The following is a 15,259-nucleotide window of genomic DNA, read 5'->3' on the forward strand; positions in this document are numbered from 1 at the left end:
CATAAGCTGTACAAGCTGCTTTCTCAGAGTATTGTTCCTTGTTTGCACCTAGGGTCTAGACCAAATCAGCCTGTTCCAATGGTTAGAGCGGTTGATCTCCAAGCTGGGGAACCGGGTTCGAGTCTCGGCAGGGACGCTCAACATCCTGTGATTCTGAGCAAATCACTTAATCTCCCCATGCCTGATTGTGTCCCTCTGTAATGCAACTGGTACTCATGTAAAGCGCTTCAATATTTTTGGGTCAAGTTTGTGCTGTATAAAACTCCGACAAGAAAAAGAAAATTCAGGCAAGTGCGAACGACCATGATCTTATTCAGTAACTAATCGAATAATATATCTGTTATAACAGCCTTTGTGATAGCCCATAATTAAAATTCAAAGAATAAACAATCATTAACATGCGATTGCAGACAGTACAATGTGTATTACATCCCTGTGAAGCATTGCTGAAACCCCTTGCTGTCTTTACAAAAGCCAGTATGGCAGAGGGACGATAGTGCTCAGGCCCAACAGCAGCATGCACTCCTCTGATTTGAAGTCTCACAAATGTCCTGTGATGCAGCCTTTTATAGCTAATAGGTTGGCAATCATTGTTATTGATATAGTGGTAAACTTTGATGTGTTCATCTCAGTTGTTTCCATTCTTCAATAATGTGGGTGTTAGTCCATATGAAGCAGGAGGTTGACACCTGTTTAAGACACAGGCATGTCTCAATGTGTTCTCCTCCTGCCCTTTGGAACCAGTAGAGTCTTCCAGAGTTCCTAAATGTCTTCATCAGTGATGTATATGTTCATAACACGTCAAATCAGGCTGCCCTCTAATTCCTGGAAATGGTCCCAAACTTGATGATCTAACTAGGGAAAGGAAACTCGACTCAGCTGTTACTGATCATACGTTATTTGTTGAACATGTACTGATGTAAAGCGCTCTGATGTCCTTCGGATCTTGCCAGGGCTATATAAAACTCTTAAATAAAATAAATAAATAGAAACTGGGGTAATATATTTGGCTTCATAACAAAATCATTGGCAGTGTGTATGCTAGCAAAGGCAACATGTTTAAGAGGCTCTTAGAACAGGCAGTATGTCTTCACATTTGCACATAGACATCAACTAAGCTAAGTCAACCATTGCGTGATGTCAAGCTTCTTGTGCAGACACAACCCTTCATATTACAAGGTGTTAGGATGCTATACAAAACGCCTTAGCCATAAATGATTCAGATATGATTTCGTGAGCTGAGTGCTCGCTGCTGACATCTGGTGTGACAAGGAGGGTCAGAAATACAAAACATAGCAGGGTCAGCTCATCATACTGAGTTTGAGAAATTTATCACCAATAAATTAAGTAATATTAATATTTATAATTTATACCGCTGACATCTCAAAACTACAGTAGTAAGTGCTATGTACATAGAAATTATTATTTTCATTATTATAAGCAAACATAAATTAATTGTTGTGATAAGTGGCTCCTGGGACCTTTTTATCTCCTGTTGTGTGCCCAGGGTGACAGTGCTTTGAACTAGAACAAAGGCATACATGGGAATGTTTCTTGTTGCTTGATTTGATCTTGATTTTTTATAAAACATGGGTGTACTAGAGATATTCTGGTCATTTGAAATTAGTGTTTCTAAACATTGTATTCCATTTTTAAAGCTATGATGGTATCCCTTTCTTAATGCACGACGGCACTTTAAAGAGAACAACGAACGTCCACGAGGTCTATCCAAACCTAACCAATGAAAATGCTGCTATGTTTACATGGGATGCACTGAAAGGCTTGAATGCTGGGAAGTGGTTCATTAAGGTAAGATTGTGACGCTTATCAAATCAATACACTATATCTCAAGTTGCATTTGTAGATCCAGTAGCATCAGACAATTGAGGACTTGCGTATGTTTCTGCTCAGGCCATGTCTTTTGAAAACAAAAGCAATAGTGGAACTTAGCAGTAAATTGTCCAGAGTCTGATGTTAGCACATTTCATCTTTAAAGCTAGTGAAAAAGCACCCATGATCCAAATACAGGATAGATCAACAAGAAAACCTTTCTACAGGACTTCCAGTACTGCTTCAGACCACTCTGCAGAGATCGCTTCCCTTCGAGTGTAGACGACAATGTCCCCCACATAATGACACAAAGATCATGTTTGATTTCTCAGCAGCCGTTGAGATGGTTTGACACCATTCATGGGTTTCTCTAACACAATCTTGAATGTGTTCATTACCTTCATGACGAGCCTCGCCCACATTGTCTAGATGGAAACAACAAGAAGCCATAAACTCATTGCCCTCCTGTGGAGTACTCCCAGGATCTTTTCCCCAAGGATTGTACCCTCTCAATCATCTCCAGCATCTACATGGAACCCTTTGATTTCACACATTTCAAAAACATCAAGGCCCTTTGTTATGCAGATGGCACAAACTCTACCTTAAAATCTCCTCCATCAATAACATATAGCAACTCAAAACCTGCCCCAAACTAATTCTTATCCGGATTTGAAGCACCTATTTAAATCTGAACCTGAAACAAGACAGAATTCATCCAGTTTGCCTACAGAAACAGATAACCACAGATTCAAAATTAGTTAGCTGGCATGAATTTAGAGAACTTCACTCCAGCTGTCTCCCAACACAAAATCCATTGACAAAGTCATCGAGAAGGCCATCAACACCCATTTCACCGAGTACATTGAAAAGAACAACAGACCTCATGTTCTCTTCACAGAGCACACTGCCAATAAATTCAAGACTCACTGTCTTGAAAAGGTGAATTTCTACCTACCTGATACAGACTTCAGAAGAACAGTGCAGGTTTTGGTCCTCTTCCACATCACTGTGCTCAAAGGCCTGCTCATACCATACTGATGCCCCTGAAAGGCATCCTGCATGCTGCAATGTGTCCTTTTAAATAATTACCTCAACAGTGAACATATAGGTATACATTTTAATAGAAAATGTGGGAGGCACGGGGGAATAGCAGGAATATGGGTAATATTTATGACAAGTTTAGAGAGGAGTAAGAACGATTTAAGTGAGGGTTAGGAAGAGATTTAGAGAGGGCCAGGCACCCACCCGCAAAAGAATGCCCATTCCTGTTCACAATCTGGACTTCTTTAGTTTCAACCAAAAAAGCACCAAAAAAGCACCAAAGCAGTTATAAATAAATCTAACTCAGAGCTAGAGTAAGTCCCGCACCACTCTGGTCAACCACTGGTCATGCAATCAATCAATCATAAAACGATATTTTCTGAGGGTCTATTACATATAATATATATCGAAATGGAAAAGTGATTTCAATATGAAATTAATCAGTCAAGTAGTATTTGTAGAGCACTGCTTATCACCCCGGAGGGTATCTAGGCGCTGTGCTGCGGGTTTCAGTTGAAGAGCCAGGTCTTGAGTTCTCTCCCATAGAAAATAATGGTGAGAGAGATTAAAATAAAATCCCAAAGGAAATAATGCTAAAATAAATTAATAGCTCTTTGACTCCACGTATGCCAACTGTCAATTTTCACTTCGACTGAGGCACTCGTGGCATGGATGAGCTGTTTGCTTGACCACGGCAAACTCTCCAGGAGAGCACTCTCAGTTCTTTGGATTGCGGGGTGTACGTAATCCCCTATCTCATCACCAGTTGGAGCGTCTTCCCCAGCCGGGTACATGCAAATGATCACACCACACACAGAGCTTGGTATTACACATCTTTATTCCTCAGTGTGTAACTGTTAACTGAACATTCTACATAATGAATTCTATCACTCACACACTTATGTCACTGTTCTACAGAGCCCATCAGCAACCAAAAGGGTCACGTCATCTCGAACTCACAAGTTAGTACAGCGTGTAGGTTTACCTTTGTGAGCATGTCGGCCAAAATTACGAATCCTAACTGACCCATCTTGCTTACATCACGTGGTTGCATCACTACAGTACATGAATTTGCTTTAAAATTAACAAGTAGAAACTGTAATTTTGCAGAGCTCAACTCATTCTACTCTGAGAATCTTAGGGAAGTTAGTAGAATGTTCCAGTCTAATGTTGGCAGATACATCTCAAGTTTGGAACAACAGTATTAAAAATGCTCTTTTTTCCAGTAGTGTTATCTGCTGTACCAGGATGAGCTTGTTCATATTGCTAATACATTCTTAGTGTACTCTTTGTGCCAACTGAACTCTTTGTTAAAATTCCATTGCTGGAGAATGGTATCTGCCCCAGTTTAGGAAATTGTGTTAAACATTGCTGGAGCTACTGGCTCAAGATGTCATTCAACTGACTGAAACTTGTCTCTCAAAGAATAATCAGCTACTGAGGTTTATTTAAAATGTGGGCATTGTCACCTTTCTGAATAGCCCCTAAAGGATTTTGAGTAGGAACATGAATGTGCTTTGTCTTAGGAAATGTGATGAACACCCTAAAAATGTTACCTTTGTTGGTATTCACAAATGTTTGCAATGGTTTTCACATTCTGTTGGCACACTTATATTTAGGTATTAAAAAGGTGGTGTAGGATATTAAAAATTTTGTTGAAAATTTTTCGAAAATATTTTCTGAGGGTCTATTACAGATAATATATCTAAATGGAAATGTGCTTTCAATATGGTATGGATAAAAGGTAAAAAAAAGTTAAATGTGCAAATGCACATTTCTGCAAAACTCTTTCCGCAGATGGCCTCCAATATGCCTGAAAACCTTGTATGGATGTTTAGGTATTATCCTGAGAATTTTTGAGAAACTTAAAGAAAACCGAAACCTAACCAGATTGTAGGCAGGCTCCTACAGCATAATCTTTTGCACATATTTTCTCTACATCGAAAAATGTTCTCCATGTGTAGAAAAAAGGGACTAAAAACGTTAAATGAGCAAATGCACATTTCTGCAAAAGTTATTTTCTGCATGTGTAAGTTTAGAAGAACAGTAATATGCCTAGTGGTCCTTTGATGCATTAGATCCCTCTGCAGGGATTCGTGAAAAACTCTGCTAGGTAATATCTCTCTAAGCTGCAGGCCTGTTAACTAGATATAGTAGATGTACTGCCATTTGATTATTGAAACGTTTCTAGGTGATTCTGATATTAACTTGCTGCATTAGGTAGCACATATGTTTGTTTGATGTATTTTATTTTACCTTTGTTTACCTACGCTTTAAAAAGGATTAATGGATATGAGCATTCAATATGATAGCTTCATGTCTTGTTCTCTCATGTTATAAATATTACTTAACATTATCCTTTAATCTTAGAAGAGGCTATTTTTGGTCAGGGATTAAGAAACTCTAATGTGGAACTGTTCATTTCTGCTTGCATATGTCTCTGCCCCTATATTCATCCATGTCTAAATCTATCCATGCTTTGATTACAGCATCACTTCCTTTATCCCTTTTGGAAAGTAAAGAGCCTTCTCCTCTAATTTTAGTAGTGAACATGTTCGAGAAAGGAGTATGTCTTAAATTGGGGTGTATACTTTTTCTGTCAGTCTGAATAAAAATTATGCAATGTTACATTTGATAATTGGTTTTTGTTAACATAAAATGTGAAATATTCTTATTGTTTTTCTAGGACAAGCCATTTTTGTCCACGGGCTCTTTGTCAAGTGAAGATGAACGATTAGCAATAAATCAATCTATTTACAAGTTGAGTGACTTTTTAAAACTTGCACACCATGCAAGGAAGTATGTGTTATTTGATCTCTATCGGCCCCCCATGATGCATCCTTATCGAGATTCCTGGATTAAACAAACCCTGCAGGCCATCAATGAATCCGCAGTGGATCCACATCTGGTAAGATTTAATTTCTCACTTAAACATCACCCAATGTAGAAGGACATCTAGGCAACATTTAAAATAATATTTTTTAAAGCAAATGAAAAATGAGATTGGATTTAAAACATTATCAAATAATATAACACATCAGCACCTGGTCAAAAGCTATTATGTATAATGTATCTTTAGCGAAGGCAAGCACTGTTGTTTGTTTGCAGATTCAATGATGTCTCAAATTTGTCTATTTTTTAGTGGCATTCTATTAGAGTAACATAGTGGGTGAAAAGGATGGACGAGGATGCGGCCCTGTGTAATGCGAGCGGCTGAGAGCAGGTCAAGCATTCCAGCCATCCCTTTGTTGTTGTAGCAGTAGACACCCTAGTGTAATCAGTTTGCCCAGAGGTGGGTTCCACTATGACTGTACCTTAGCACTTCAGCTATTTGTCATTGAACAGGCCTAATTAAGCAAGAACCAGTTTGGGACTGCTTGTGTTCCTGGCTGGAGGAGATCTGGTCTGGCCGTTCAGGCTGAACTGTTGAAGCAGGACCAAGACTGATGTGTGCCACCCTCTGTCTAGAGTGGCACAGTGGAAGAAAATATAATGGGCTGGGTTGTGTGATTGCCAGTAGTTCAGATTAATTTAAGCATCCTATTTTACCATGTTGCTTCTGCCATCTACCTCCTCTAACTCAACCATCTCCTCCTACTAGCGAGCCATACTATATGCACGTCCACCCTCAATGGAAGCCTTGAAATAAATGGTTTATGACTCGTATGTTGGCACTCTCTTGATTAGCTTAGGGCAACGCTATATGGGAAGATTAGAGTGCCATGATCATTCCACTCTACTGCTTCACGCTGATTACTTCGAAAACTCTGAACCAACTTTTGTTCACTCGGGTTCCTCTACCAGCTGTCCCTTTGCCCCTTCCTGAGACCCTCTCCTATGCTTCTCTTTGGATTCCCTCACTCTGGTAGTCATCAGCACCTGCCTTCAACACATACATGATACATGATTCAGATGCAGCCGGATTTAATAAGCCATGTCTGCATCCCAATGTCGTGTATTTCTATAGGTTCTGAATCGATCCCCCTATTCCTGACCCTATTCTGGTTAAACTAACTATCAAGTTAACTAACAGTCAGCCCATGAGGCAAGAAAACCCCCATGATGCAGATACCGTTATCTGACGCAGTCACACTACGGCACAGGAACGTGTTATCTGATTAGGTCATAACGCTTGAGATCTAATTAGACAAGCGACATTCCTCCAGCCCCTGATAAGGCATACGACGTTCTCATAACAAATCAAACCTATGACAACCTGGAAAATCCGTGCGGCCATTGTTTTGATTTCACAGAGAACTTTAGTAAAGAATGTGCTAACGAGCAAATCGTATGACATCTTTATTGACGTATCTATGTCCATCCTTACGTCAATCTCGGCACCTTTAAGGTATAAATATTGCCGACCTTGCCCTATGCAAACACACGCGTGGTGACAAGACGGAGCAGCCATACTTGCCGAAGCCGAGAGCAGAAGCAGACCCCGCTGGCAGCAGCCCCGCCTTCCTGACGCGCTGAGAGACGCGCTGCTATCTCAAGCCGAGAGACCCAGCACCGGCGCTTTCGGGCAGCCCTCGCAGGCAGCCTGGAATATCGAGAGCAGAGAAAGAGATACCATTCCTCATTCATCCTAAACTTCCAGGTACAGAACTGAATAACCCCTCACAGAGAATTCTTTAGTTATTCACTTGGCAAAAACAAACTTAACTTAAACTGTAACTTTCTATTCCCGCCCACGCATTAGACTTAGGTCAGGTACACGGGGTAGGCGTATTTAGAAACACCAGTTGAGCACGTTTAGTCAAAATGTATATGTGTATGTAAATATATTTTAATCATTTTAAACATCATATGGCTCAGAAACCATATCAATGTTTTTACAGTATTATTTTATACTATTGCTTTTAATGTATGCACTTTACTTAACTATAAGTATTGCAATAATATCGATCCATTTCTCATGTATGAGAAAAGAGACTGATCAATAAATAACACCTTTTTATTGAACACGCCCGTCTCTTCCTTTTCTCTACATTCTGATGAGACTAAGAATGCACGTACTGACTGAGTAAAATAATTGCCTTGTGCTCACACGACTCTCGAGATTGACTCTTGATTAGGGGAGAGCAAAGTTGTCATGTTCTATGGTTGTCAGAAACTAAATCCCTTCTTGTCTAATCAGGGAAGTTAATTCCTCCTTGAACATTCGAGAAAGTTTCTAGCGAACTCTGAGCTTAGCTGGCAAACCCAAAAATTAAGTCTAGTATCGACAGTAGTAGACCTAGTTAACGTCTGGCCTAGGCCTTTACTGCTGTAGGTACTATTCCAATGCGCAGAGCCTATTGGGAAAATAGGAGCTACACTACACCAACTGTCATGAATTGTGACTTAAGAAATTGAATCAACAGAATTAAAAACATTTCAAATTAGTAAATAACGGAACAGTACTCAATATATATTTTTCTTTTTAAAAAACATAGTTTTGACTTCTTTCTCCTCTTTGGATTTCCTATGAAACCATCCCATCCTCTCTCTCACACTCCAGTTGTGTGCTTCCGGTTCTTGCTGCAGTTAGGGCTCTGGAATCTTGACTATCTTCTAACATTTTCAGCTCATGCTGGAGTGTTGGCACGAGGGTACTGATGACATCTACCATCCTTATTCCTGCTGTGGTTTGGGCCTGAAGCATAGACACAGTGTCAAACCTGTATGGCTCTCTCAGTCAATGGACAGTATCTGAGATTTCTATCTTCATACATACCTTTATGTCAAAGCCACATTTATTCACCTGCAATGACGACACTTTGATTCTATGCTGCTAAAGCGCTTAGATCCTGGTTGCTGTGAGAGCAGAGCTAGATTATACGTTCCCAGTAATTCATTGGCTCTGAAAACGCGCCAGACCTTTACCCCAATCTTCTAACACTTGAGGCAAACCTATTGTATAATGAGCAGTGAGAGGGCCATTCTGTTTGTTCATCTGCAGGATATACATATATAAGCACCAGAACTGCATTCTTGTTTTGTATACCGCGTTGGGTTTACGTATTTTAAACATACACAAGGAAGTGAACCCTTGAGAGTTTAAAGTGTTGTAAATTGATGTTTACAATTGACATTTTTTTAATCGTTTCCTGCATGAAAACATTTAATAAACCTACTTCTGGCAGTGCTGTTTGTTTTTACAGCGCCTTCATGTAAAACTCGTTTTTATGAAAATTGGTTCTAAAGCTATTATTCACAGACAATTAGTAGCGAGCTTCAAGCTGCGATGTGCAGACGCTCTAGCGGTTGTCGACTCGTCTGTTGACAAATCCGAGGAACAAAAGACAATTATTAACAGATTATAGCTGTAAAGGAGATTGTGACGGTCTCTGCACGGCAGATTAGCTGATTAAAAATTGTATTGTATTGTAATTGCATTTGTATAGCGCTTACTACCCCTGGCGAGGGTCGAAGCGCTTTTTAGGCGGGTAGCACGCTACTTCGGGACCCATAGAGGATTAGTGTTGATTTAGTATAGTGAAACATGCAAGTACATTTTAAGTGGTGGATAGGTTAGTCAGTTATTTGGATTTGGAATGATAGCAGAAGGATAGAGATAAAAAAGGTTTGTTATTCAGGTATTTGGGTAGGGAAGGGTAGGTGGCGGGATAGTGAAGGGAAAGAGGTTTGCATTTATATAGCGCTTCCTACCCATGATGGGGTTTTGAAGCGCTAGTAGCACGCTACTCTGGAACCCATCAGGATTAGTGTTGAATTAGTATGGTGAAACATAAAAGTAATTTTAGTGGTGGATATGTTAGTCAGTTATATGGATTGAGAAGGGTTGGGGAGGGGTAGAAAAGAGGGAAGAGTTTAGAAAGGTTTGTTTTGGGGGAGTAGTATAGTAAAAGAGGTGTTACATGATGCAAGGAGGGGTAGAGTAGGAGAGAGTCTAGAAAGGGTTATTTTGGGGATCATAGCAGTGGTATGGGGTTACATGAGAGAGTGGATGTAGAGGATATATTGAGCGAATTATAGGCTGAGAAATAGGGAAGTGCATTGGAAATGCTAAATTAGAAGAAAGTGGTACATATATAGATCCATAAGTACATTGAAAGTACATAGATGCATAATGGAGGTATGTATATTGAGCAGCATTTCTGGCCCTGGACCTGAGCAGTCTCGAACAGGCCCAAACAGGCAACTGCCCTTGTCCTCTCCGCCCTTAACAGGCTCAAACAGGCAACTGCCCTTGTCCTCTCCGCCCTTAACAGGCCCAAACAGGCAACTGCCCTTGTCCTCTCTGCCCTTAGCCTCGACGCCCGGGCTGAGACGCCCTAAGCCTGGCCTTTTATAGCCCTAGTAATCAGGTGACCCCGTCAGCCAATGGGAACCCTAGCCCTAACACTATCCAATGACAACAATAGCCCTAAAAATCTAGAACCAATAGGAGAAGAGGACCTTACAGTTAATCTTAGCCCTAGTCCAAGCACCTAATCAGTTCAAAAACCCTAATCTCTATGTACAATAGAGGCCCTAGCCCTACCAGTAGTCACACCCCAAGTCCAAGCAACCAATGGCACAGGAAGCCCTTGTCCCTACTTCCAATAGAAAGCATAACCCTACTCTTAGTCCCACAACCAGTCCAGCATCCAATCACACCAGAAGCCCTAAACGCTCCTTCCAATTAAAAGTCTAACCCAAGCCCTAGTCCCACCCTAGTCCCAATAACACAGGAAACCCTAGTCCCTATTCCCAATAGAAATCCTAACCCTAGCCCTAGTCCTAACCCTACATTGATTGAATCACAGACCCAGAAACCAATCAGAACGCTCAAATACCCAACCAATGAGGACATTAACCCTAATCCAATGGAAACATCAGATACAACCACCAATCAATGTACACATGAAACAAACAATATCAGACCATATAAGGTCCCAGCAACCTCAGACAAGGTTTGCTGGCCAGGGAGTTGGAAGCTGCTTTTCCTGTTCAGAATCTCCTAGGAGACAGTCAGGCTCAATCCGCACTTTGGACTTCTGCAGGTAAAGGCCTCACTAACTTGAAATCTAAAAATACTGTTTGAATAAAACTTTACTCCCTCTACTGGCCAAAAAACGAAGTGCACAGTGCCTAGTAAACACAGTTTAAACAGCTCACAGATTTGGAGGGAAAACTGAAAGTCATCAGCAATGAGAGGGAAAAACTACAGAGTTTGGACTGCAAATCCCACAATTCAACACGTTAAATGGAAGCAATCATGGGCAGGAAAAAACACACTTTTAAAACGCAAAACAGTTGATAAAATATCCAATCACAGGCAGGTTAAAACTACAATTTTAAAACTGTTACAACCACAGGCAAAGACAGATATCAAAGAAAGGGAAAGTCGTTTTTTTAAAAACTTTTGTTTTGGAGAAGAGACAGCACTAGTCTGCCTCCTTACCACTTCCTGGACTCGGCTCACTGCAATCTGGGACACAAGGAAGCTGCAACTCACAAAATGGAGGAGAATGATTTGGGGTGCACCCAGTAAGGCCTTAAGGGGCCTGGACTAGTGTGAGCAAATGTATTTAAACTGAGAAATCTCTGCCTGCTACTCTGTTGCTCTTTTTGCAATGGTGTATCCTAAACATGGATTCTGATTGGGCGCAGAGACCAGGCAATAGAAAGCGTAATAATCAAATCTTTAATGCTTAGTCGTTCCTGTGCCTTCTGAAAGCTGAAACACTTTGTTCTTTAACAGAACCTCTTGGCCCATTGAGTCAAAAGCCAGAGAAACCTCTGTGCTCTTTTTGCAATAAGGCATCCTTTAATAGCTTAGGGCTTTCGACCAATGGCGCCCATACCTTGTTTGGTGAGGCGGTGGGTGCTGGCTAGTGGGTGAACACCTTGTGACACTCGCTCCACACCATGCACTGGGTGGTAGGGAAGACCACGTTCTGTATGACCGATGGCAGCACATTTATTTTGCGAAATGTCTGCAAAAGTTGGGATATCGTGTTTATTTCTTTCAACAACACAACCGTGCACATCACACATAATCCACAGGAGGTACAATGGAGGAATGGGTCATTTACTCTCATAAACAAGTCTGTTTGTAATCGGTGTAAACTTCCCACAAAATGTCATAATTTGGGATGAAGCAATGCCGCCTTGCAATATGGCAGACTTGTCATGGGCGCTGATGCAGTTCAACATAATGGGTTCAGGGATGAGGCTGGACTGCCAACAACATTACAGATATAGGCATGTATGGACTCTCTCTGCAATCTGGCAACCCTAGGGCTGGACATCTGACAGTAGAGGTGTGGACACAAGGAGGGAGTCCTTTAGCTAGATGGGATGGACTAGCCACTGTCAATGTGACCACTTGTCAAAATGTCAGTGATCCCCTGTGAGGGAAATTATACCTTTCCTCAAATTCTGTGTGCCATCAAGGATTGAAAATAATGGCATGAAGTTTGTAAATATTAATTTCTACTAAATCCAAAGGCCGTAAGATATATAATACAGTGGTCCTTTTAATTTTTTTTTTTTTTTTAGAGTTTTATATAGCACAAACTAGACCCGAGGATATCAGGTATCAGAGTGCGTTACATGTGCACCATTTTCATTACGGACGGACTCATTCATTTTTTTTTGTTAGGCATGGGGAGATTAAGTAATATGCCCAGAATCACAGGATGTTGGGTGTCGTTGCCGAGACTCGAACGCGGTTCCCCAGCTTCGAGGTCGAACCTGGTTCCCAGCTTTGCGGTCGTCCGCTCTAGGTGTAAGGCTACATCCTCTCCCCTAAAGGTAGTCCTTTGGTGCACTCAAAGAAGATGGGAGGAATTTGAGAAGTGAAAGAGGAGCGAAAAAAGGTAGTAATTAGAAATTGTGTAGGCGCCAGCTTCTAGGGCTAACTTTCCCAAATAGAGACAGCTACTTTTTAGATTTGTTTGCTGGGATGGTTCATTTGGTCCATGGCTTTGGGTCTGTTGCATCTCTTGCATTGCACCAGGAAGTATTTGCTTCCTCATCTTGGATAAAAGTGCATTTCTTGTTGACACCTTTCCAAAGTTTCATGATATCCACTGTGATGTCTAATGTAAATGAGAGTCATTTACACAGTAGTAAACCTGAATATCTTGCAGGGATCTTGACTGTAGATTATAGGTTACGAGCAATATCTTATTTTTCCCCCCATATGCTAGTCCTACCTCGATTTCAATATCTGGCATGAGTGAGGTTAATGCAAACGGACCTCTTAATGGTATATTGCTGATTCTAAACTATTTTTCCTCATAGGTTCTGTGGCTTCCCAATGAAGCTCGGGCTGATGTGGCTGCAGTCGCTCCAGGATTTCACCAGACTCTGGGGAAGAAGGCGCCCATCGAAGAGCTTGTGAAAAGCAATATAGTGAAACTGAATCTGCACTACAGTGAAATGTCCAGCGAAGACATCAGGTAGGCAGCACAACACATATTACATCACTTATTTCTAAGAAGACTTCTCCAGAAAGACTGGGCTTTTCCACATTTGTAACGTTGTTCAGATGTATGAATCTAAATGAGTTTTAAAAGTTTAATACTAGCTTAGCTGATCTTTTAGGGCCAGATGTATCAAGATACCCTTTTGCGATTCCCAAATAGCGATTTTTAAGGAATCGCTATTTGAGAATTGCAAAATGGTATGTATGCAGAAATTCGCTATCTTTTAGCGATTTCTAAAAAATTCCTTAATTGCGATTAGCATATAGCTAATCGCAATTAAGGAATAATTTCCCATTCATTTCTATGGGCCAGGAGGCCCATAGGAATGAATGTGAAATGATTCTCAATTTGCGATTCGCAATTTGTAATCGCAAGTTGAGAATAATTTCAAGGGTGCAAGGCGGTCTTAAGGACACCCTGCTGCACCCCCCTGAAATTGGCATGTGTGCGCATATGGCGTACATATATGCCCTAAGGGCATGTATGAGCGTCACATGCCACCTTTACAAATTGCAAAAAGTGCATTTGTAAAAGAATTCGCAAATTACCACCAACTACATGTTGGTGGTAATTTGCGATTTCTTAGTGTGAAATCGCAAAACTTTCTTGTTTCTTACATCCCATTTAAGGAATCGCTTTTTGCGATTCCTTAAATGGTAGCGCAAAATTAATGAATCGCATATGTTGCGATTCCTTAATTTTGCAATGCGATTTTTTTCATACATCGCATTTCCCGTTTTTTTTGTCGCAAACGCTGCTATTTTGCGATTCGCAGCATTTGCGACAAAAAAAACGCTTGATACATCTGCCCCTTAGATAATAAGTGGCGCATGTGATGAAAGCATCCTGTTTTAAAGTGAAATGTCCTTGTCAACCCTTCTTCAAGGGAGTCTTTACATAGTAGAAATGAATAAAGGGATTGACATTTTAAAATAACCCATTAGCAGGCACTGTAGTGACACATCTCAAAAGGCATGCTTCATAAAAATGTATCCAACCCCATTTGACTATCTCTTATTAAAAGCACTGTTCTGTTTAATAAGAGAACAATGTTTTCCTCACAAATTCTACATTTTGTGGCACTTGCTGATAGAATAGATGAGGGAAGAAGAAAGCTAAGTAGGATTATGTTGCCTTGAAGACACTTCACCTAAACTACCCCCACAGTCGCAGGATATCTCTAGGGTGAAACCCAGTTCAATAATGTTTAATAATGTGTGATTTTAATATTCACTAAATGACCTTCCCCTTTATAGAATGAAGTAGGAGAATCAAAAGTCTGACATAATGAATTTAACAATGCTACCCAGAGAATTGTACAAAAGTTCCCTCTAGCTCACACTGGCATCCTCTCCCAGGCATTGTGCAAAACAGATCATTCAGTCTAACAGCAACCCAACCCTATATTAGTCCTGTTGGATATTCTTGGTCGGATGAACTCCTTAGTTGTACACTGGGATCACAACATTCATGTATTTATTTCCTCTCTAGTGTACCTTATTGCTTATTTGCTTCAATCTGAATTGAAATCTTCGGTTGATACATAATAATATGGTGCAGAATCATGGAGCCTACCCAATGCACATTTATGTAAGTGCCTATCACAGTTCACTTTTCATGAAGGCGTGCCCAGAGTAACAGAGGTTAGCACCTTGGGTGAGCCTGCTTAAAGAGTCTACCCCTAGGACATCTCTTGTATCGGCATCCTTATGAACTTTACTGGTAACGTAATGTCCAGCAGGTCATACTCCATTCAGACAAGGTAGTGTAGGGTTGTAGTTGGTGCTCGGGCAGACTAAAGCCTACCATATTTATAGATCTCCACCTACCCGGCAGAGATCTCTGCGCCTTCAGAGAAGTCACTGCCATGGTGGCTTCTCTGAGGGCACTGTACCTTGGCTGAGTGACTGCCATATTTCATAGGGCCACTCAGCACGTTTTTTTGTTTTTCAAAAGCAAACTCC

The 15,259-nt window shown here is 40.8% G+C and overlaps 1 protein-coding gene across 1 annotated transcript in view; it reads left to right on the forward strand.

Moving 5' to 3' along the window:
* GDPD4 (glycerophosphodiester phosphodiesterase domain containing 4) overlaps nucleotides 1–15,259 on the forward strand; it is a 371,535-nt gene that overhangs the window by 322,824 nt on the left and 33,452 nt on the right. The window contains exons 10-12 of the mRNA XM_078658510.1: nucleotides 1,659–1,809; nucleotides 5,558–5,779; nucleotides 13,111–13,268. Of these exons, the coding sequence (XP_078514636.1) occupies nucleotides 1,659–1,809; nucleotides 5,558–5,779; nucleotides 13,111–13,268 (531 nt within the window). The remainder of the gene's footprint in view (nucleotides 1–1,658; nucleotides 1,810–5,557; nucleotides 5,780–13,110; nucleotides 13,269–15,259) is intronic.

Source organism: Lissotriton helveticus, chromosome 8 (assembly GCF_964261635.1).
Source record: "Lissotriton helveticus chromosome 8, aLisHel1.1, whole genome shotgun sequence".
NCBI lineage: Eukaryota > Metazoa > Chordata > Amphibia > Caudata > Salamandridae > Lissotriton > Lissotriton helveticus.